Source organism: Scylla paramamosain, chromosome 13 (genome assembly GCF_035594125.1).
Source record: "Scylla paramamosain isolate STU-SP2022 chromosome 13, ASM3559412v1, whole genome shotgun sequence".
Classification (NCBI taxonomy): domain Eukaryota; kingdom Metazoa; phylum Arthropoda; class Malacostraca; order Decapoda; family Portunidae; genus Scylla; species Scylla paramamosain.
The window spans coordinates 8,392,501-8,415,000 of NC_087163.1; the positions used below are offsets into that span (position 1 = coordinate 8,392,501).

General features: G+C 43.9%; 1 protein-coding gene across 4 annotated transcripts in view; it reads left to right on the plus strand.

The window, feature by feature from the left end:
* The window catches only part of LOC135106398 (uncharacterized), a 294,459-nt gene that overhangs the window by 202,763 nt on the left and 69,196 nt on the right, over window positions 1-22,500 (plus strand). For all 4 annotated transcript variants that reach the window (XM_064015380.1, XM_064015381.1, XM_064015378.1 and 1 more), the window contains one exon: window positions 18,447-18,655. In XM_064015380.1, the coding sequence (XP_063871450.1) occupies window positions 18,447-18,655 (209 nt within the window). The remainder of the gene's footprint in view (window positions 1-18,446; window positions 18,656-22,500) is intronic.

The following is a 22,500-nucleotide window of genomic DNA, read 5'->3' on the forward strand; positions in this document are numbered from 1 at the left end:
CATTAGGACATTGAAGGTCGTAGGAGTTACCATGTTTTCGCACTGGAGTAACAAGGAGCTCGATGAAGATCTCACGTTGTTGTGCGTTCTTTTGGAGGTAATGCCATCGGTCTTCCATGGTACCCAACAAGTGGTATGGAAGAACTTTCCTTTTTAAATATCAGCAGCATTTCATCCTGCGTGATAACAATGATAACAGTCGTGTATGAGAGAGAGAGAGAGAGAGAGAGAGAGAGAGAGAGAGAGAGAGAGAGAGAGAGAGAGAGAGAGAGAGAGAAAAAAAATCACGGCCATGAAAATTGAACTCAGTCCAAATCACTGAAAACTAATCCTGACTTTTAAACACACACACACACACACACACACACACACACACACACACACACACACACACACACACACACACACACACACACACACACACACACACACACAATAGCGATACCTTAAAAAAAATAAGAAATACAATGGTGAACTGAATAGTAGAAATTACGCAGCATCCTAACCTACAGAGAGAAGATGGCGGTACTGTACGCAAATGATTGCCCCTCATGTCTATCAATGCCAGGTAAAAATTAGACTTCTGTGTCTCAGTGACTTCTGTTTCACTCCTACGTGTCCTGGAGCCCAAACATTAGCTTTAGCCTCTATTCGTAGTAAATAAAAAGAAAAGCAGTAAGAATATATTATCACCAGTATTTTTAGGTCTTCAGGAAGCAGACAGGCAAAAAAACAAAGTAAGAAAGAAGTTACGAGATGAAGAGAGAGAGAGAGAGAGAGAGAGAGAGAGAGAGAGAGAGAGAGAGAGAGAGAGAGAGAGAGAGGGAGGTGAGGATCTTACCTGTGCAGTAAAATAACCACGAGATCTTCCTAACAGACACCAGTGCGGGGCGGCGGGAGGCAGGGGAAGCAGGGGCACAGGGACAGGCATTGCAGAGCCCCGGAGGAAAGGACTTTGTGTGCAGGATCAAAAAAAGGGCGTGGCTTTAATTCTCTACCTGAGTCTTTTTGAATTCACATTGTTTTTGGATATCTTTCTCTCATCCTCTCTCTCTCTCTCTCTCTCTCTCTCTCTCTCTCTCTCTCTCTCTCTCTCTCTCTCTCTCTCTCTCTCTCTCTCTCTCTCTCTCATTCTTGTAATTTACTTCACTTTTCATTATTCCCTACAAGAGCAACATGCATAATGCAACGAGGAGAAACGAAATAAGAAAGAGGAAGGGGCGTAAGAGAAAAATAAGGAGTAACAATCGTGGATGACTATAATTAAACGTATTTCTTTTCCCGGCCAAGGCTGCTCTGTGGATCTCATGCATTAAAGTTCGTCGTAATTATGTTCACGTTAGTGAATTTGCGATTTAGATGATCTTCATGTTTAAATGATTGCCCTAATATATTAAGGGAGAATGTAGTTTATAATGAATAATCTCACTGTAGCATAATCAGACTCTCTCTCTCTCTCTCTCTCTCTCTCTCTCTCTCTCTCTCTCTCTCTCTCTCTCTCTCTCTCTCTCTCTCTCTCTCTCTCTCTCTCTCTCTCTCTCTCTCTCTCTCTCTCTCTCCACGCAAAAGTCAAATGGACACTAGTAGATAGGTTCGCTGACATAAAAATAGCCCCCTCGCCTGGCCAGCATTACCACTACTTATCCTCTCTTTGAGCTGAACGTCGTGAGTGTCCGTGCGTGGGTTGCCGCGATGGAATGACCGTACTCGGGGATCCTTAGCGTAGAGGGTGACTCATAAAGGGGAACAGAACGATGCATCAAAGTGAATATTAAAACGAACACACCCCCAACGACTCCAGTCCCCAAAGCTTTAAAGAGACACGAATACACACACACACACACACACACACACACACACACACACACACACACACACACACACACACACACACACACACACACACACACACACACACAGTTGGTATCACAATAAGTTACCTGTCTTAATTTTTCCGTTCAGGTGTGGTATCATGGGTCAGGGTCTCCATTTTGCCGGTTATATAGTCAGCTCACCAACAGTTTTGCCTCAGTATTGTTAGATGGCCTGTGGGGAAAGGATGCACGTCACGCGTAACGCATAAAAAGAGTACACGGAAGGATAAAAGGAAGATAAAGGAAAAGGCCTGGAAAAGATTAAAACAAAGCGGAATGAAGAGATACAAATCGAGGGTCCTCCTCCTCCTCCTCCTCCTCCTCCTCCTCCTCCTCCTCCTCCCTTCTGCAGCAGTCAATAATCCATGTCATCAAAAGCAACGTGAAAAATTTTGAGAATTTCTTTGCTCTTAACAATTTTGCGCACGGCCAGTTATGAGATGAAAGAAGTGTTCCGGTGCTGCGTCATTCTTCCTTTTTTATTGTTGCCTTTTTTATGAATGCATTCTTTTCTTTGTATTGTATGTGATTGACTGAGAGAAGATCGCAGGGTCAGTTTAGAGTTAAAAGAGAGAGAGAGAGAGAGAGAGAGAGAGAGAGAGAGAGAGAGAGAGAGAGAGAGAGAGAGAGAGAGAGAGAGAGAGAGAGAGAGAGAGAGAGAGAGAGAGAGAGAGAGAGACATTCTCGCAGAAAACAAAGGTAGTACAGTCACACATTTTTCATTTACTGCTTTTCCTTCCTAATCCTCTTTTCCCCCATTTCCTTTTTCCTACATTTTACTTCTTCCTCTGTCCATTTTAACTTCTCTGCAACAGTATCATTTTTATTTTCTCTCTTACCAACATTGCTCTTTTCTCATTCCTTCCCACCACGTCTCCCTTTTATTCTGGCGCAAATTTTTACATCCTGCTCCATAAACCTGCTCTTCTTCCTACAATCTCTTCTGGTGCCTCATCTAGCCTCTCTTAAACCTTCCCATCAACCACTTCTTTCTCCTTCAACCCTTTCTTTCTCTTGCAGCCTCCCTTCCCTACTTCAAAATCTCTTTCCCTCCCTCTCTCCTAATTTGCTTATCTTTAAACCTTGTTTTCTTATCTTTATTCCTTTCGCCGAACTACGTCCTCTTTCTCTAAGTTTCCTATGTCCCTCCCTGCTTCTTTCTGTCTCATTTTGCTTCTATTCCCTCACCATTTTCCTTTCCTTCAATTCCATCATTTTTACCTCCATCAGTTTCTTGTCCCTGAATTAATGTGTCTTTTTCTCCTGACTTGTCCTTCATTTAGCGTTTCTTACTCCAGTACTCAGTCTTTCTCTTCTTCAACTTATTTCCTTATCTCCATCAAATCCTCTTCTCACATCAACTCCTCTCCTCACTTTCTTTACTTCCCTACACCAGTTCTTCCTCCTGTCCTCACGCATCTTCACCCTTAAGACTTGCCTTGCCACCTGCAGCGCCTCTCTGTTGATATAGTCTCCTCTCAACACTGCTCTCCACTCCCTCCCTTAAGGCTTTCACCTGTACGCCTCGAGTATTGGTTAAGACACCTCCTTGTGCTCCTCCTCCTTCTCTTCCTCTTCTTTGTGTTCTTCCTCCTCCTCCTCTTCCTCTTCCTCCTCCTCCTCCTCCTCAGGGAGTTCAGGAGTTTCGTGTTGTGTTCTTCTGTTTGATCTGAGTCTACAAGTACCTTCCTTGACTCCTAGTTTGAATTGTGTGTGTGTGTGTGTGTGTGTGTGTGTGTGTGTGTGTGTGTGTGTGTGCACGTTGACGGCAGTTTTGTGAGTCAGAGAGAGAGAGAGAGAGAGAGAGAGAGAGAGAGAGAGAGAGAGAGAGAGAGAGAGAGAGAGAGAAACACTTAACCTCATTATGTGTTGATGGTGTTCTGTTAAAATGATCGGCTATCCTCTCAGTCTACATTGAGAGAGAGAGAGAGAGAGAGAGAGAGAGAGAGAGAGAGAGAGAGAGAGAGAGAGAGAGAGAGAGAGAGAGAGAGAGAGAGAGAGAGAGAGAGAGAGAGAGAGCTTAAATGTCATTCCATTTTTTTCTAATCTGAGGAAAAACAAAGTTGCTATTGTTTTCTCTCTCTCTCTCTCTCTCTCTCTCTCTCTCTCTCTCTCTCTCTCTCTCTCTCTCTCTCTCTCTCTCTCTCTCTCTCTCTCTCTCTCTCTCTCTCTCTCTCTCTCTCTCTCTCTCTCTCTCTCTCTCTCTCTCTCTCTCTCTCTCTCTCTCTCTCTCTCTCTCTCTCTCTCTCTCTCTCTCTCTCTCTCTCTCTCTCTCTCTCTCTCTCTCTCTCTCTCTCTCTCTCTCTCTCTAACGTTGATATTTTCATTAATAATCCTTCTCCTTTCTTCCTTATTTTCCTTACTTTTCAACCTCCGATATACATTGTTTACATTCTACCTGTTCCCCTTTCTTTTGTTTATTTTCCATTGTTTCTACCTTTTTTAATCTTCCTTCTTTCATTTACTCAACAGATTACCACTTGTCGCTTTTTTTCCTTTTTCCTTTCCTTTATTCATTCCTTTTTTTCTTCATTTCTCCTTTGTTCCTCCTTTTTCTCACTTTTTTTCCTTAGATGTTTCATTGTTTCTTTCTCTGGTTTCCTTTCGTGTTACTTTCCTTTCATTTCTTCCATCCTTTCTAAATTTCCTTTTAAATTTATGTCATCTTTTGTTCTTTCTCTCCTTTTTCATTTCTTGACTTATTCCTCTGTTGGTTCTTTCTATCTTTCCTTTTATACCTCCTTCCTTTTTTTCTTTCTCTTTCTCCTTTCATCTTTCCTCTTATAATTCCTACTTTCCTTCCATACTTCCTTCCTCCTTCTCTACTTTCTTTCTTTGCTTTCATTTGCTTTTCATTCATGTTTCCTTTTTTCCTTCTTTTCTCCTCTCCTTCTAAATTCATGACATCTTATATTATTTCTCATCTTCACTTCTTTTATTTCCCTTTTACTTCTTTCAGTCTATCCATTTATCCCTCCTTCCCTTTTTCCTCTTATTTTTCCTTCTTTCCATCCATACACCCACCCTCTCTTCCTTCCTCCATCGCCTTCATTATCCTCCATCTTTTACTTTAAAATTGGCAACGTAATTTAGCAAAAAACAGAGACCCGTCAAGTTCACGAGAATGTTAGTGTTTGTTCTTCCCTTGTGTTCCTTTGTGTTCCTGCTTATGTATGCGGTAAGTGTGTTGTCATAAGCCTCATAAGTGGCAGTCTGAGGTGTCGTTCAGGTGAGAGAATTGCCTACACCTGGCCCCAATTATTTCCAAATATCTCCGTCTCTTTTCTCTGTTCTTTAAGTCTCTTATATTTCTGCTGATGTTTGTCGTGTTTCTGTTTTTTTTTTTTTTTGTGTGTGTGTTTTTTTTTGTGGTGTGTACGTGTTTCTTACCTGTCCGTCTTTCTCTCTCTCTCTCTCTCTCTCTCTCTCTCTCTCTCTCTCTCTCTCTCTCTCTCTCTCTCTCTCTCTCTCTCTCTCTCTCTCTCTCTCGTTGTTGTTTTTGTTTTTGTTGTTGTTGTTGTTGTTGTTCTAGTCCTCCTCCTCCTCCTCCTCCTCCTCCTCCTCCTCTACATCATCATCATCATCATCATCATCATCATCATCATCATCATCCTCTTCTTTTAATCTTACTTCAGCATATCATTCTGTACCATTCTCTCTCTCTCTCTCTCTCTCTCTCTCTCTCTCTCTCTCTCTCTCTCTCTCTCTCTCTCTCTCTCTCTCTCAATGAAGGGGACGCTGTTTTGTATTGTTTTCGAGACTTTGAGACACTGTTTTATAGTTTTGGAAGCGCCTCGTTGACGAGGAAGGAAGCGAGAGGCGTGGGAGGAGGGGAAAGGGGGAGGAGGTGGCAACGTTCCATAATGTATGTAATATCTCAAGCTGGAGGGAAGAAGCCACCACCTGTATCACCGGTGTGTGTGTGTGTGTGTGTGTGTGTGTGTGTGTGTGTGTGTGTGTGTGTGTGTGTGTGTGACCTCTCATCCTTCTTCCTTCCGTCTCTTTCTTCTTTTTCTTTTATACAAATATCTCTCATCCTGTTCTTCCTTCCTTCCTTTCTTTTTTCCTTCTTTCTTTCTTTCTTTCTCCTTTTCGTCTGAAGTTTTAGTTTCTTTTGTAATTTACTTTGTTATTGTCATTTTATTGTGTTTATCTAACTTTCACTTTTATATTTCGTATCATTATTCTCTCCCATTTCTTCCTTATGTATTTTGTGATTTTTTTGTAACTTTCTAAAAAAAATATGTCTGTTATCCTCCTTTTTTTCCTTTCGCTCTTTTAATTCCATTTTCCTTTCTAGTTTTCCTTTTGCGCTCCTTTTCCCTTCTTCATTTTCCTTTCAACCTTCTTTTTTTTCTTTTCCACCTCTTCTTTTTCTGCTGTCTTTCTTTACCTCACTTTTACTTTTACCCTTTCATTTTTTGTCACTCTCTAGTCTTCCTTTACTCCTCCTTTCGTACCTTTTCTTTGCGCCTTTTTTCCACATCCCTTCTCTTTCCCCTCTACCCTCTCTTTCCCTCTCTCCCTCCCTTTATAATATGTTTTGGCTTTACTTTCCCTACACGTTTCCTCCCTTTGAACGGCCGCGGCTTTTAACATTCTTCTGATATTACGTCCCTCCCTTTTTTTTTTTTTTTCAATGCAAATTTTTTTCATATATCCTGCAGGTCCTCGCGCATTGCCTCCCCACGCCCCGGTTCACAAGGTTTTGTCATGAACTCATCAGTCGCAGGAGGGAAAATTTCATGCAAAGCGGCTTCTTTTCAGCGTTCCTGCTTGACCCAATTAAGTGCACTCTCGCCCACGTCTTGATAGAAACTAAAGGGGAATAGTCAAGCAGCGTAGGCAGTAAATGTACGTACAAAGACTTCATAACTCATTCTGCAGCCAGCATCATCATTTGTTTTCTTGTTTCCATAAAGAAAAATAACTTGTAGCTTTAGTGTTTTATGGACGTACGTGGGTCAAGGTGTGGTATTAGTGTGTGTGTGTGTGTGTGTGTGTGTGTGTTATGTAAGAGGCTCACTAGCCAAGAGAAACAAAAAAGAGGAAAAAAAAAATCCCACCGAGGTGCCAGTCCCAAAGGAGATGTCAAGAGAATTATCGAAAATTGAAGGATAAGTGTCTTGAACCCCTGCTTGAAAAAATTCAAGTCATAGGAAGGAGGAAATATATAAGCAGGCAGGGAAGTCCAAAGTTTAGCAAAGAAAGGGATGAATGACAGAGAATACTGGTTAACTCTACCATTAGAGAGGTGGACAGAATAGGGACGAGTGAAAGAAGAAAGTCTTGAGCAGCTAGGCCGCGGTAGGAGGGGAGGCATGCAGTTAGCAAAATCAGAAGAGAAGTTAGCATGAAAATAGCAGTAGAAAATAGCAAGAGATGCAACACTGCGGCGATGAAAAACAGGATGAAGGGAGTCACTCGGAGGAGAGGAGTTGATTAGAAGAAAAGCGTTTGATTACACGCTGTCTAGATGAGCGGTATGAGTGAACACCCTCATACATGTGAAACATATTCCATTCATGAACGGATAAAGCCCCTGTACAGAGTTAGCAGCTGGGGGTGTAAGAAAAACTGATGGAGACGACTCAGAACGCCTAACATCATATGAGCTGTTTTAGTTAGAGATAAGATGTGAAGTTTCCAGTTTAGATTATAAGTAAAGGACAGACCGAGGATGTTCAGTATAGAGAAGGGGGACAGTTGAGTGTCATTGGAGAAGAGGGAATAGTTGTCTGGAAGGTTGTATCGAGTTGATAGATGGAGGAATTGAGTTTTTGAGGTATTTGAGCAATCCTAAGTTTGCTCTGCCCCAAACAGAAATTTTAGAGAGATCACGCAGCTGGGGGTATGAGAAAAACTGATGGAGACGACTCAGAACGCCTAACTTCATATAAGCTGTTTTAGTTAGAGATGAGATATGAAGTTTTCAGTTTAGATTATAAGTAAAAGACAGTCCGAGAATGTTCAGTGTAGAGAAGGGGGTGTCATTGAAGAAGAGGGAATAGTTGTCTGGAAGGTTATGTTGAGTTGATAGATGGAGGAATTGAGTTTTTGAGGCGCTCTGTGGCTTCCCTGCATGAACTGTTTACTTCTTGAAGGGTTGGACATCTATAAAAAAGACGTGGAAAAGTGCAGGGTGGTATCATCAGCGTAGAAGTGGATAGGACAAGAAGTTTGGTTTAGAAGATTATTGATTAATTGTAAGAAGAGAGTGGGTGACAGGACAGAACCCTGAGTAAAACTACTGTAAGTGGATTTAGCAGAAGAACAGTGACCGTCTACCACAGCAGCACTAAAACGGTCATAAAGGAAACTTCAGATGATGTTACAGAGAGAAGGATAGAAGCTGTAGGAGGGTAATTCGGAAATCAAAGCCTTGTGCCATATTCTATCAAAAGCTTTTGATATGTCTAAGGAAACAGCAAAAGTTTCACCATAATCTCTAAAAGAGAATGACCAAGACTCAGTAAGGAAAGCCAGAAGATCACCAGTAGAGTGGCCTTGATAGAAACCATACCGGCGATCAAATAGAAGGTTGTGAAGTGATAGATGCTTAAGAATCTTCCTGTTGAGGATAGATTAAATAACTTAAGATAGGCAGAAAATTAACAGGCTGAATGTAGGCAAACTTCCAGCAGGAAGGACTGGCAAATGTTGATAGACAGAGTTGAAAGAGTTTGACTAGACAAGGTGCAAGCACAGAGGCACAGTTTCGGACTACAATAGAAGGGATCCCATCAGGCCCATAAGCCTTTCGAGGGTTTAGACCACCAAGGGCACTGAAAGCATCACTGCGAAGGATTTTAATGGGTAGCATTAGAATAGAGGTAGCAGAGAGTAGAGGAGAGGGAAGAACAAGCCCTGGATCATCCAAGGTAGAGTTTTTAGCAAAGGTTGAGCGAAGAGTTCAGTTTTAGAAATAGATGAGATGGCAATGGTACCATCAAGTTGATATAAAGGATGGAAAGTTATTGGAGATGTTTTTGACTAGGTGCCAGAAGTCACGAAGGGAGTTAGATCTTTGAAAATATTGACACTTTATATTAATGAAGGAGTTTTTGGCTACTTGGAGAACAGACTTGGCTTAGTTCTGGGCAGGAATATAAAGTACATAAGATTCAGGTGATGGAAGGCTCAAGTACCATTTGTGGGCCACCTTTCTATCATACATAGCACGAGAAGAGGCTATGTTAAACCAAGGTTTGGAAGGTTTAGGTCGAGAGAAAAAGTGAGGAATGTACGCCTCCATGCCAGACACTGTCACCTCTGTTATGCGCTCAGCACACAGAGACGGTTCTGTAACACAGAAACAGTAGTCATTTCAAGGAAAATCACCATAATACCTCCTCAGGTCCCCGCAGTTAGCAGAGGCAAAACGCCAGAGGCACCTCCGATCCTGAAGAAGGGATCCTGAAGAGGGATTGGAGCGATAGGACAAGATACAGATATGAGATTGTGATTGGAGGAGCCCAACGGAAAAGATAGGGTAACAACATAAGCAGGAGGATTAGAGGTTAGGAAAAGGTCAAGAATATTGGGCGTATCTCCAAAACGGTCAGGAATACGAGTAAGATGTTGTACCAGTTGCTCTAGGTCGTGGAGTATAGCAAAGTTAAAGGCTAGTTCACCAGGATGGTCAGTGGAGGGGAAGGAAAGCAAAAGCTCGTGGTGAACATTAAAATAATTAAGAATGGAGATCGCTGCAAAAGGGAAGAGAGAATATGCTCCACTTTGGAAATTAAGTAGTCAAAGAATTTCTCATGGCCAGAGGAGTTAGGTGAGAGGTATACAGCACAAATATTTAGTTTGAGAGTGATTCTCATTACAACCACAATTTCCAGGCCCTTCACAAAGCTGGCGCACCTGGACTAGCTACCCTCAAATCACCTCTTACGTAACTAATTGCAGGGCTTAATATGGGTTACATGGTCCACTTTTGACTCATGCACCCAACGGTCCTAACACCAGGTTAGACGAATGACATCGCCAGCCTGTTTTACCCACCCTCAGACAAGGGGAATACATTAACTACAACAAACTCCACCAGCAGGGCAAGAATCGCCAACCACGTCTAGAAAGAAAGAATTATAATGAGCAACAGCACATATATGGTCGAGGTATAAAACCCCTCTGGACAATCGCCCACATATTGACTCCTCCCACTGTCCAACAGCATATTATAGCCTCTAGCCAAGTCGTGTCATTTGCTACCTCCTGGACGGCTTCTGGAAGAGGGAATAAAATTCACCACTCAGCTATTCACTTAAGTCCTCTACAGATCAAGCATCCTCTAGGAGCCTGACGCAGTAGCATTTAACAAATAAGTACTCTAATAGGTGACTCAACTACAGGCAAGTGCCCACAAACACAAAGGAGGGTAATTCACCTCTCTATATATAATAACTCGGCCAGCACACACACGCAGCCGAGGAGTCACATCACTGGATATGAAAGGCATTATAATCAGCTACACTTCCTGGAAGATTAATATGGACACATCTAGACAGCTTAGATAGGCCGGGATGTACGGCTGGTAATTACTCACTTATTCCCTTAAAGCAACTGCCCCGACTAGCTGTATTCCCTTTTCAGTCTCTGCCAACTAATACTACCTTCCTTAGAACATGCAAACCGTGTAAGCTCTGGACAGTGTGGGAAAAGCGCGCCAAACACTCTCCCACTCGGCTGGAGTACAAGACAAGGAGGTGGGGTGGTGACATACATACATACATACACCCACGCGCTCCACCCGCCATCTCTCTCTCAGCTCGTGCTTGGATGAATAAAAATACTTCATTTCTTACAATTCTAACGACTAAGCTATAGAGGCTAGGTGAATACTGATCACTTTACCTTCAAGGGCAAGTCTTCTGCTATTAACGACTCAATCATAAGGGACATTTAGAAATAGGGTAAATTAATTTGGGAAAGAGAGCCTATGGGCGCGGGGATTTTTTCAGTAATCTCAGGGCAGCGAGTGGCCACCCATAATTAATTGTACATCTGTCGTCTGTACTCTCTCTCTCTCTCTCTCTCTCTCTCTCTCTCTCTCTCTCTCTCTCTCTCTCTCTCTCTCTCTCTCTCTCTCTCTCTCATTCTTCTCCCTCACTTCTTCTTTCGTTCTTAAATCTTCTCTTCGCTATACATCGCTTTATCTCGCTGCACATAACATGTCTCTTCATAAACTAAAATTTTCGGAAGATATACCAAACCTTACCAAAGTTTTATGAACAAACCAGAAATTCAAAATCAACAGATAACTAATCATTAGATTCCAACAAGGGGCGTATATTCATCACAAAATATCAAAGACTACTACAGCACTGACATGAATAATTACTGCACAATTAGAAATAATAGGGCTCCCACTTGGCCCTCCAACTCAGACTACCATTTCTTCTTTCTCCTCCTCCTCCTCCTCTGAGAATCGTCTCTGACTAAATGCCACGACCTATGGTCTTTATGGTTATATCAGCGTGCAATTTTAGTTTGCAGGGTATCTTAGTCATTTCTTTTCTCCAGCAGCTACGGCTGCTCCAACGTCTCCTGTGCCTGATCACTTCTCCTCCATCTCTGTCGTCTCCTCGGTCCTCTGCCTTCATAACTTGTCCATCTACTCTCACCTCTCCTCCTCTCTCTACTACACAACATATTTCCTCTGTATCTTCTCTTCCATACTATACAAACTTCAGAGTCACCATGCAACAATGACATCCTTGCCTCCTTGCGACACACAATGAGCCCACCCGGGACCGTAGTCTCCTGGTGCATCATCATCACGGGAAGGCCAGGCAAAATACTTCCCGGCCAAACAAAACTTTCCCTCAGGCCTTTACTGCCCACATCACTCGCACTAGCTTGCTTAAATCTCCTCTCTGGAGAACACATCAGTCTCACCTCTGGGCCCCCACAGCCCACAACATCTTCCCACTTGCTCGCTCTTGGCTCCATGGAGCCTCCGTGCCACACCCATAAAATTGATAAAACAAAAATGCCACTTCCTTGGCAAAAATAAAAGGCGCCCTTGGGCCTCTCATCTAAACAATATACTCCTTCTCGTGTAACACAACCAACCAATCACTCTCAGATGCAACACTACTATCACACTTCACTCCTCCTGCCAGCCCCTCGATGACTAAGGTATCGCCACAGCGAGCTGACGGCTGCTCCTTTTCAGGAGGCAGCACACATTCCTGAACACGAAGCCAAACTCCCGCACGTGACCATCACAAAGCAATGAACCATGGCTCCAACATGAGCCTGGCCAACTTACCCCTGGACCAGCCCCACTGGTCCTAGCAACTGCTCCCGTGTGCCAAGTCTATCTCATCACACCTGACATCTTGTCGACACCTTGTCGCTTTGAGGAAGCCGACATCCATCATCTCATACTATGCTTCTTGGGCTCAGCACCTGACAGTCAACAGCAACTCGGCCAAACAGAGGCCCTAGCAACACACACTGAGGATGCCTTCTCAGCAGCAAGCAACAAACTCTCATCGGCAGCATCACTTAGCGTTGCCTCTCGACGCTGCACCGCTACTACGAGCAGCATTACAAACAATCCCCACACCAGGGGAAATAACACTGGCCATAGTGCAACGGAGAGAGACCCCAGACAAGGGGTCATCATGCTTGCCAGCCTGACACACGCGGTTACACCCAGCAAATGGGGCCACTTTTGACCACCAAAACTGCGCCAAACGCTCCCGAGTCACCCTGACTCCAAAACGACCAAGCACCAGGCCGCTACTTGCTTCTAGCACCCGTGCCTCCTTAACTGTGGATGGCATATCAAAATGAAGCAACAAACCTCTGCCCTCCTCTCTCCGCCGGCTATCCACAATATTGTTACTCTCGACACACGCTGCTTGACCCTCTTCTTCCTTGCTATCCAGCTCTGTCTTGGCGAGTAGTGAGGCAATACGTCCCCGAGGGACAGAACCCTCCGTGGGCACACTAGCGGCTGTACAATCAACAGCTACCAATATGGGTGGCTCACTATGTGAGCAAACACCCACCGTGGTCCCGGCAGGGGAGCAGCCTGCTCCCTGCTTTCGGCAGCGACCTCTGACACACCAGACACAGCTAGCTGGGGCCCAGAGTGAGTACCGGCGCCTACAGCCTCAACACCAGGTGACAACTCCCTCTGAGTGGCAACCCCGAGAGACTCCGCAGGGTGAGGCAAGCCATCAAACAAACAACCCAAAGTCATCACTCCAGCTTCACCCTCGGCAACACTCTCTACAAAATCAGGTGCTTTCACCTCTGCTCTTCTGCAGTCAGCCCCAGCACACTGATTCAATGACGAATCTGACTCTGATTCATCCAAACCCTTGCCAGCAGCAGGACAGGCCTCTGGGCACTCTTCAGCAACTGCGGCATCAATACCAATACTGCACTCCTGTAGTGGTGGCCCTGCCTTGTTGGAGTAAACCAGAGGTGTCACAGATCCCGCGGCCACCCAACGCCGAGGTGTTCGCCTCGTCTTAGAGCAAATAACAGCAACAACAGAGTCAGCAACATGAGCAGCCTCCACATCCGGATCCGCGGATGGTGACTGCACCCAGACCTTTCCCCCTACCAGGTCATTCCCTAGAAGGATTGACCCCCGACACTGACAGGTCTTCCGCTAGTGCCACCTGTGCCTTTGCGGTCACTAAAATGCTTCATCTCCGCCATAGCGAAGCTCTCCAGGGCCACGCAGGCTGACAGGAGGCAACTCGCCTCCCGGTCAAATTCCTGCACAGCGAATGCTGCACTGCTGTGTCTCTCAAAACAGTGACGGGATACATAACCCTGGCAATCTCAACAGTGCCCTTGTATAAAAATGAATGGCACCAGTCTAACTCAAACCTCACAAGGGACGGTGAGGTAACCACATATGAAGGGGCGGCCAGAATGGCCTTTCCACCCTCAGACCAAATACAGGCCGGATTTTATCACTCTCCTGGTTATGGCCATTAGACACAACCAAAGCTACCAGCTTCTGGTGAGTCTTAGAAGCTGTGGCAGACACTAACTTAAGGCAGTTAAACTTAAAGTGCCCAGTATTTTTATAATAGTGACACATCGGCTGTATACTGTAATGGGGAGTGCTGTGTTGCATGCCAGCCATGGGCTGGGTGGAGACTTATTACCCACGGGGTTTACTCACCCAGACTTATTACTGAAGCCACTACTATAGCGTGGACTCCCAGACAAACTGGTGCTGGCCGCCCCACCAGACACATCACTGAGTCCGCCAGATGTGCCACCAATCCACCGTGGCACAGGCCAGCGCGCCAACACGTGGTCATCCGCACACATGGCTGTCTCTTTCAAGGTCTTAAACCTCTTCTCCCTGAATAGCAGCAGCACTCCTTATCGGCCACATTAATAAACTGCTCCTTTACTATGACTTCCTTTAACTCACAGTAAGAGGTGTCCTGCTCGCTAGCAATCCACTTTTCAAACGTCTCCTCCAGGTAGCGAGCACATTCTAGATACTAGTCACTATAGGCCTTTTCTTACCTCCACGGAAGTGCAGCTTATAAGCCTCTGGCCGCAGCTCATAAGCTCTCAGGATGTCAGCCATAAACTTCTCATAATCTTCCAAATCCTCAACTAACATCCTATCATACACTTCCAAGGCCTTGCCCTTCAACATATTAACCACCAAGCCAACCCATCTTTCCTGAGGCCTAACAAATTCTAAGAACTTCTTCTCAAATCTCCTAAACCATTTGTTTTTTCTCATCAAATTATTGTTTCAGTTTCAAACTCCTCACCATCTAGCTTTCGACAGTATCCTCCTTAACTCCTCCTCTCCTCAAGCCATGAGGTGAATTAACTTCCATTCGAGTCTTCTCCAACTCAAATGTCCTAATCTTCTCAATCTCCTCTCTTTCATACATTCTCGCCTTTCTCTCTCCTCGGTCTCAAATAATCTGGCCTTCTCTTCGGCCTCAAGCCTCTAAGCTTCCCTCTCGGCTTCAAGCCTCCTGGCTTCTCTAGCCCTCTCATTCTTCAGTCACCTTTCCTCAGCTTTCTGAACTCACTCTCTCTCTCTCTCTTTCTCCTTCTTTTCTGCCTCCATCTCAAACCTCTTAGTTTCTCTAACCTCCTCCAACTCCATTCTTCTCATTTCCAACTCAAATATCATCTTCTCAGACATACCTTCGGTCGTGGAGGAGCCACCAACGCTGTGGGTAGGGCTAACACGTCCGTGGGCATTATGTGTAGGACTAGGTGTCCACACAACGAACTGGATTAAATCTTCACTGCCGCTCCCAGCAGAGGCAGGGAACTCAGGTCGCGAGTCACCCCTGCTACCAACATTGCCCTTCATGGCATAAATTGAATGTATGCACACACAAGACAACGAAACAAATAAACAACTGTCTCCTCCCACATGACAACGATACTACCAGCTATCCTGGCGAGGTCGCCAATTTCTGTTACGACCACAATTTCCAGCCCCTTCACAAAGGTGGCGCATCTGGACTAGCTCCCCCTAAGTCATCTCCTACGTGACTGGATGCAGGGCTTATCATGGGTTGCACGGTCTACTTTTGACTCGTGCACCCTTCTTACCAATGGTCCTAACACCAGGTTAAACGAATGAGGTTGCTAGTCTGTTTTACCCACTCACACCAACTACAACAAACTCCACCAGCAGGGCAAGAATCCCCAACCATGTCTAGAAAGAAACAATTATAACAAGCAGCAATACATATATGGTCGAGGTATAAAACCACTCTGGATAACCGCCCATGTATTGATTCTTCCCACTGTCCAATGGCATATTATAACTTCTAGCCAAGTCATGTCATTTACAACCTCCTGGATGGTAGAGCTTGGCAGGGCATGAGGAGGGAGTAAAATTCACCACTCACCTATTGACTTAAGCCCTCTGCAGGTCAGTCACTCTCTAGGAGCTTGACGCAGTAGCATTTAACAAAAAAACACTCTAACAAGTGACATGACTACAGACAAGTGCCCACAAACACAAAAGAGGGCAATTCACCTCTCACTGTGTAAAAACTCGGCCTGCACACACACGCAGCTGAGGAGTCACATCCTTGGATATGGAAGGCGTTATAATCAACTACACTTCCTGGTGGATTGCTACGGAGACTCCTATGCTAAGCCGGAGCGTACAACCGGTAATTACTCACTTATCCCCTTAAAGCAACTGCCCCGACTAGCTGTATTCCCTTCCCAGTCTCTGCCAACTAATACTGCCTGCCTTAGGACATGCATCATGTGTAAGCTCTAGACAGTGACTGACTATAGGAAAAGCGCGCCAAACACTCTCCAACTCAGGGGAAAAGTGCGGGAGGTCCAAAGAGAGGGAAGTGAGGTGATGACAGACATACATACACCCACGCGCTCCGCCCGCCACCTGTCTTTATAGGGGCTAGGTGGATACTGGTCACTTTATTTTCTGCTATTAACTGTGTGAGACTCAATGAAAAGGGACATTTAGAAATAGGATGAATTAATTTAGGAAAGAGAGTCTATGGAGGCTGGGATTCTTACGGTAATCTCAGGGCAGCGGGCAGCCACCCTTAATAGTATGTTTGACGTCTGTACTCTAGCTTTTTTCTTTCTCGTCCTTCATTCTTCTTCTCCTTCACTTCTTCTTTCGTTCTTACTTCTTCTCTTCGTTTTACACCTCTTTGTCTCGCTGCACACAAGATTCTGTAGTTGTAGCCAGATGGTGGGAAACTCGGAAGATTAAAGAGCGTGGGCACAAAAGCAGGTTAAGTCGTTGCGCACATAGACGCAACTTCCAGATTTGGACTGAAAATGAGGATAGAGAAAGTAAGAGGGAACAGAAAAGGGGCTACTGCCTATTGCCTCAGGCACATGTTTCAGTGAGGAAAAGAAGATCAGGTTTAGTAGAGGAGAGGTGATGTTCTACAGATTGAAAATTAGATCTAAGACCGCGAATGTTGCAGAAGTTAATGTAGAAAAAGTTGAAGGAGGTGTCGATACCAGAAGAGCAGTCCTACCTGGGGGTATTTGTAGTCCCCTCCCCAAATGGGGACTCTGAGGCTGGTTTAGGAGTCGCCATATTGATTTTGAATTTTGAGTGAAGAGTGTGTGTGAAGAGTTTTTTTGTGAAAAATGAGAGTTGTCTCTGAAGGGCAGGCTGTGACTGACCCTCTGTGTTGTGAGACAAAGGGAAACGTTCAGTGAGGTCACAGCTGGGTTTAATGATAAGTTCACGGTATACCAAGATCCAGTGTTCTGGACCTCACTCGGAGTAATTATCGTTTCGGCAAGTGTCTACTGCCTCCTCCTCCTCCTACTGCCTCATGTATGTGTGTGCGCGTGTGTGTGTGTGTGTGTGTGTGTGTGTGTGTGTGTGTGTGTGTTTCAGGTAAAAGTTATGATGCGTAACATTCTCTCTCTCTCTCTCTCTCTCTCTCTCTCTCTCTCTCTCTCTCTCTCTCTCTCTCTCTCTCTCTCTCTCTCTCTCTCTAAACAAGTTTATAATCGCTTTCACAAGTGGGGATTGCGGTGGACAAGTGAACAAGAAACATATGTACAGTTTAATACTGAGAGCATCAACACCCTTCCCCTCAACAGTTATTTACATATAAGTTAGGATTTATGAGTAACTCTCTCTCTCTCTCTCTCTCTCTCTCTCTCTCTCTCTCTCTCTCTCTCTCTCTCTCTCTCTCTCTCTCTCTCTCTCTCTCTCTCTCTCTCTCATGGTTCCTTGTTGTTATAGAGACGGAAACTAATTATGCTTTATCTTACATTCTCGGGGCGTCCATAGCGGAATATAAATTATTAGGAAAGATCAAAGAGAAACGTAAGAAGACTCAGCCTTTAGACAGGGCAATTTACTTTTTGATTGTATTATTGAGATAAGCCATGCGTACCAGAAAACAATCACTTACGCATATTATAGAACGCTGTTGAAATAAGGGACCCAACAAGTTTGATTCAATTCCTTTAAAATTTAGGTAAGAACAGATACTTAGTTATCCGTAAATCTTTAAGCGCAACACTTATGTATCTTTTAGTATCTCTTTTCCTTTAAACATCTTCGTGGATCTTAACACACTATTTATGAACCTTCCCTTGAGCCAACCACGTAATTCGTAACACGCCGGCCTTTTAATATCTCTGTCTCTTATCTTCCTTCAGTCATCCACACAAACCTTAACACATAAATCATCAATCATTTATTATCTTCACCTTCCTTTCCTCCATACACACACACACACACACACACACACACACACACACACACACACACACACACACACAGCACAACTCAGTCTCAGTCTCTTTTCTTTTTCCCCTTACAACATAGCACCTGTCAATCTCATTCTCTTTTCTCTCTCCCCTTACAACACACCACATCTTAATCTTAATTTCCTCCCTTTATCCCCTTACAACACAGCACACCTCATTCTCAGTCTTCTCTCTCTTTCCCCTTACATCACAGCTCCTCTCAGTCTCATTCTTCTCTCTTTCTCCTTACAACACAGCCTCTCTCTGTCTTAATCTCCTCCCTCTTTCCCATTACAACACAGCACATCTCAATCTCCTCATCTTCCGCAGTAGCGAGTGAGGGGCTTCGTCTGCGAGAGTCCGTCATTCCGCCTTACAAACTCCGCGGGGAGACGGTGGAGCTGCGGTGTGACTACGAGCCCGGCAACTCTTCCATCTACTCCGTGAAGTGGTTCAAGGATGACGAGGAGTTCTACCGCTACGTTCCCCGAGACACGCCGCCCTACCACATCTTCCCGAGAGGCGGCGTGACTCTGGACGTGAGTGTTGAAAGGGTTAAGGGACGCAGGAGTGGTGGAGAGAGGAAATGAAGGGAGTTTTTTAATACTTTTTTTTGTTTATTCTTTAGAGTACATGTTCGTTCCTGGCGTCATTTTTCGTTCTTGTTTTTGTTTGTTAGATGACTTATACGTAAATTTTTATGTGTAGATGAGGGAGTAGGTTGAGAAAAGGGCAGGAGGGAATACTTACTGCTTAAAAAATGGAACTTGTTCCTAACCAGTGTTTTTCATTCCGGTTTTCTTCACTGGTTGACTTTACACGTAAATTTTAATGTTTAGATGAGGGCGAAGGTAAGGAAATGAAGGGACTTTTTTTGCTGTTTTGTTAATTAAGTACATGTACCTTCCATTTTTTTTTTTTCTGAGTTTGTTTCACTAGTTGACTGATGAGAAATTTTTATGTGTACATGGAGAAGTTTTTTTGTGTATTATATATATATATATATATATATATATATATATATATATATATATATATATATATATATATATATATATATATATATATATATATATATATATATATATATATATATATATATATAATGGTTCTTTTTAAATTAATATATTATTCTCTTCCCCTCGCGTGGTGTCATGGATTAATTTTCTTTTTAAAATTAGTGTAATAGTGCACGTCATGTTTTCCAAGAGCACACCTGACATGAATTATTAATCGTCCCTTAATTTATTCACTCCACAATCTGGCGTAAAACCGCATAATCCGTGTTCACACAAAATCTGAGGCTTAAAATGAGGGGGTCTGAAGCTTGTTTTCACATTAATTATGAAGCAGCACTGGAGAGATTGATCCGTTTGACATGTACACTTGTGATTTGTTGTTTATTATCTTCCCGAGCAGAGCAGTATGGGCAAATCCTAAAGAGATGATTTATATGTAGATCACAACCTAAATCCCTCCTTATGTACATGCATACATGCATACATATATACGTGCCATTAATTAAGTGTATACTCTCGTTTCACACATATTACAATCTTTTCTCTCATGTTGTACACTCAGTTTAACCTCATTTCACACTCCTCTCTATTTTTACATTCATTTCACGTTTGTTTTACTCTTATTTTATTTTTGTTTCGCATTCGTCTCTCATGTTACTCTCGCTTCACATTAGTTATTCTTTTTTTTTTATCTCACTCTTCCATCGATTTACTTTTGTGTTACACCCATTCCACAGCCATGACGGACTCGTTTCACACTCGTTCCGCACTCCTCTTATAAAACACTCGCTCACTTCGACGTAATAATCCAAATTGCAGAAAATATCCAGGTTTTATAAAACACTGATTTGATATTAAAGAAAAAAATTATAATGAAGCTAACTTTTTTTTTTTGTCTCGTGAGTGTTATTTGAAAGGAGAGAGAGAGAGAGAGAGAGAGAGAGAGAGAGAGAGAGAGAGAGAGAGAGAGAGAGAGAGAGAGAGAGAGAGAGAGAGAGAATGTTGATAGGCTATTGTATCACATCAGTCACCCATTATTTCAAGTGGATCGTGAAGAGCATTGATGTCACTTATCCTAATGACAGTAATGTATGTGTGTGTGTGTGTGTGTGTGTGTGTGTGTGTGTGTGTGTGTGTATACAACAGATAACCTCACCATTCACTGTAACATAAAAAATAGCACTTTCTAAACAAACCAGAGAGAGAGAGAGAGAGAGAGAGAGAGAGAGAGAGAGAGAGAGAGAGAGAGAGAGAGAGAGAGAGAGAGAAAGGGGAGGGGTAAATAAAGCATACCACTGGAACATCACCAGGAACATTACCCATTTAGAACACGTAAATATTATCTGTTTTGAAGGAGGGACTCAAGTAATGATAGTAATGAGGAGAAAGGGCAAAGCAATGGAGGTGAGAGGAAAGGCGGAGGAAGGGCTGGGGGCTGTTGACAGGACACACAAGCAAAGAGGAAGAGATAGAAAAGGCGACGTTCTCCTCCTCTGAAAAAAAAAAAAAATACTTAGGACGAAAATAAAGCGGGAGTCAAGGTAGGTGAAAATAAATAGTTGGAAAATAAGATACAATAGTGTTATGACTTTAATGTAATGGAGGTGCTGTTTTGTTAGTGCTTTTCTATAGAGCTGTAGTTAGTGTGTGTGTGTGTGTGTGTGTGTGTGTGTGTGTGTGTGTGTGTGTGTGTGTGTGTGTGTGTGTGTGTGTGTGTGTGTGTCCATAAACAGCAAGCCAAAGCACATTAACACCCATAATAATACTGTAAACTCTAACGATAAAGATATACAGTAATAACAACACTAAATATTCTATCCAAACAAACACAGTAGCGATGATAATAAAGCAATGGGAGGACAGGCAGGCAGGCGTGCGGAGGGGATGGCGAGGGGGGGGGGATAGGGATGCTGGCTGACAGTGACAAAGACGACAAATTTATACACGTGTCCGTCCTTTCATAACATGTCAGCATCACCCTCCACAGATCCAATCCACAGAACATTTGTTGACTTCCACATTCCCTCCCTTTCCCCCTCCTCCCTCTATCCACCGTCCACATTTCCTCCCTTTCCCCTCCTCCCTGTATCCACAATGCCCTCTCTTTTTCCCTTCATCCTCCCATATTCGTAACGCTTCCATCTTCCTCCTCCTCTTCTTCCTTCTCCTTCTATCCTTCTACACGCCACATCTTCCCCTCTCTCTCCACAGCGCTTACGGTCCTTTCTCGTTCTTGCATCATTTACACCAATACACATTCCTTCGCCCTTACTACACACACACATGCTACATACATTCCCCTCCCTTGCTTCACGTTCCATCTACACCTACACACCCACACACATACTTCGTCCCCCTCTACACTCCCATATTCACGACCCTTGCATGTCGAACCCTCACCCCCATAGTAAACTTCTGCCGCACTCTTATCCCCTGTAGAACTCCCATAACACTCCCTGCGTCCCCTTAACACTAGCAATAGCAACCCCCAGGGGCCACGTGACACCAACATACACTCGGCAATTTATTCTGACGGATCTGTGCTGTTAGTCGACATGATTATTGGAGAATCCTCGCTAAATCCCGCCACATCTATTGCCAATTTTCCGCGTTCAATCCAGAGATACATCACAGGCCCGTCCATTACCTGTGTGTGTGTATGTGTGTGTGTGTGTGTGTGTGTGTGTGTGTGTGTGTGTGTGTGTCTCTAAGTGTGTGTGTCTGAGTGTGAGTGACACATTTACTTTCTGTTGTGTGTTGGTGTGCGGCAGTCCTGGTTCAATGCTTCATTCACCAAGGTGTGTAATGAAAGGCTGTGTTGAGTTGCAGGTGTGTACCATAGTTATAGGTGAAAAAGTAAGCCGTACAGGTGTGTGTGTGTGTGTGTGTGTGTGTGTGTGTGTGTGTGTGTGTGTGTGTGTAGAGGAAGTGGAACGCACAGGTGAACGGATACTGGTAATTAAGGGCATCTGTACAGGTGCGCGTGTGAGTGTGTGTGTGTGTGTGTGAAAGTGTGTGTGTGTGTGTGTGTGTGTGTGTCTGTGTGTGTGTGTGTGTGTGTGTGTGTGTGTGTGTGTGTGTGTGTGTGTGTGTGTGTGTGTGTGTGTGTGTGTGTGTGTGTGTGTGTGAGAGAGAGTAGAAGTGTGTGTGTGTGTGTGTGTGTGTGTGTGTGTGTGTGTGAGAGAGTAGAACGGTGTGTGTGTGTGTGTGTGTGTGTGAGAGAGTAGAAGGGTGTGTGTGTGTGTGTGTGTGTGTGTGTGTGTGTGTGTGTGTGTGTGTGTGTGTGTGTGTGTGTGTGTGTGTGTGTGTGTGTGTGTGTGTTTTCCGCTAACCTAATTTACATGATTAGAATACGATAATCAGAT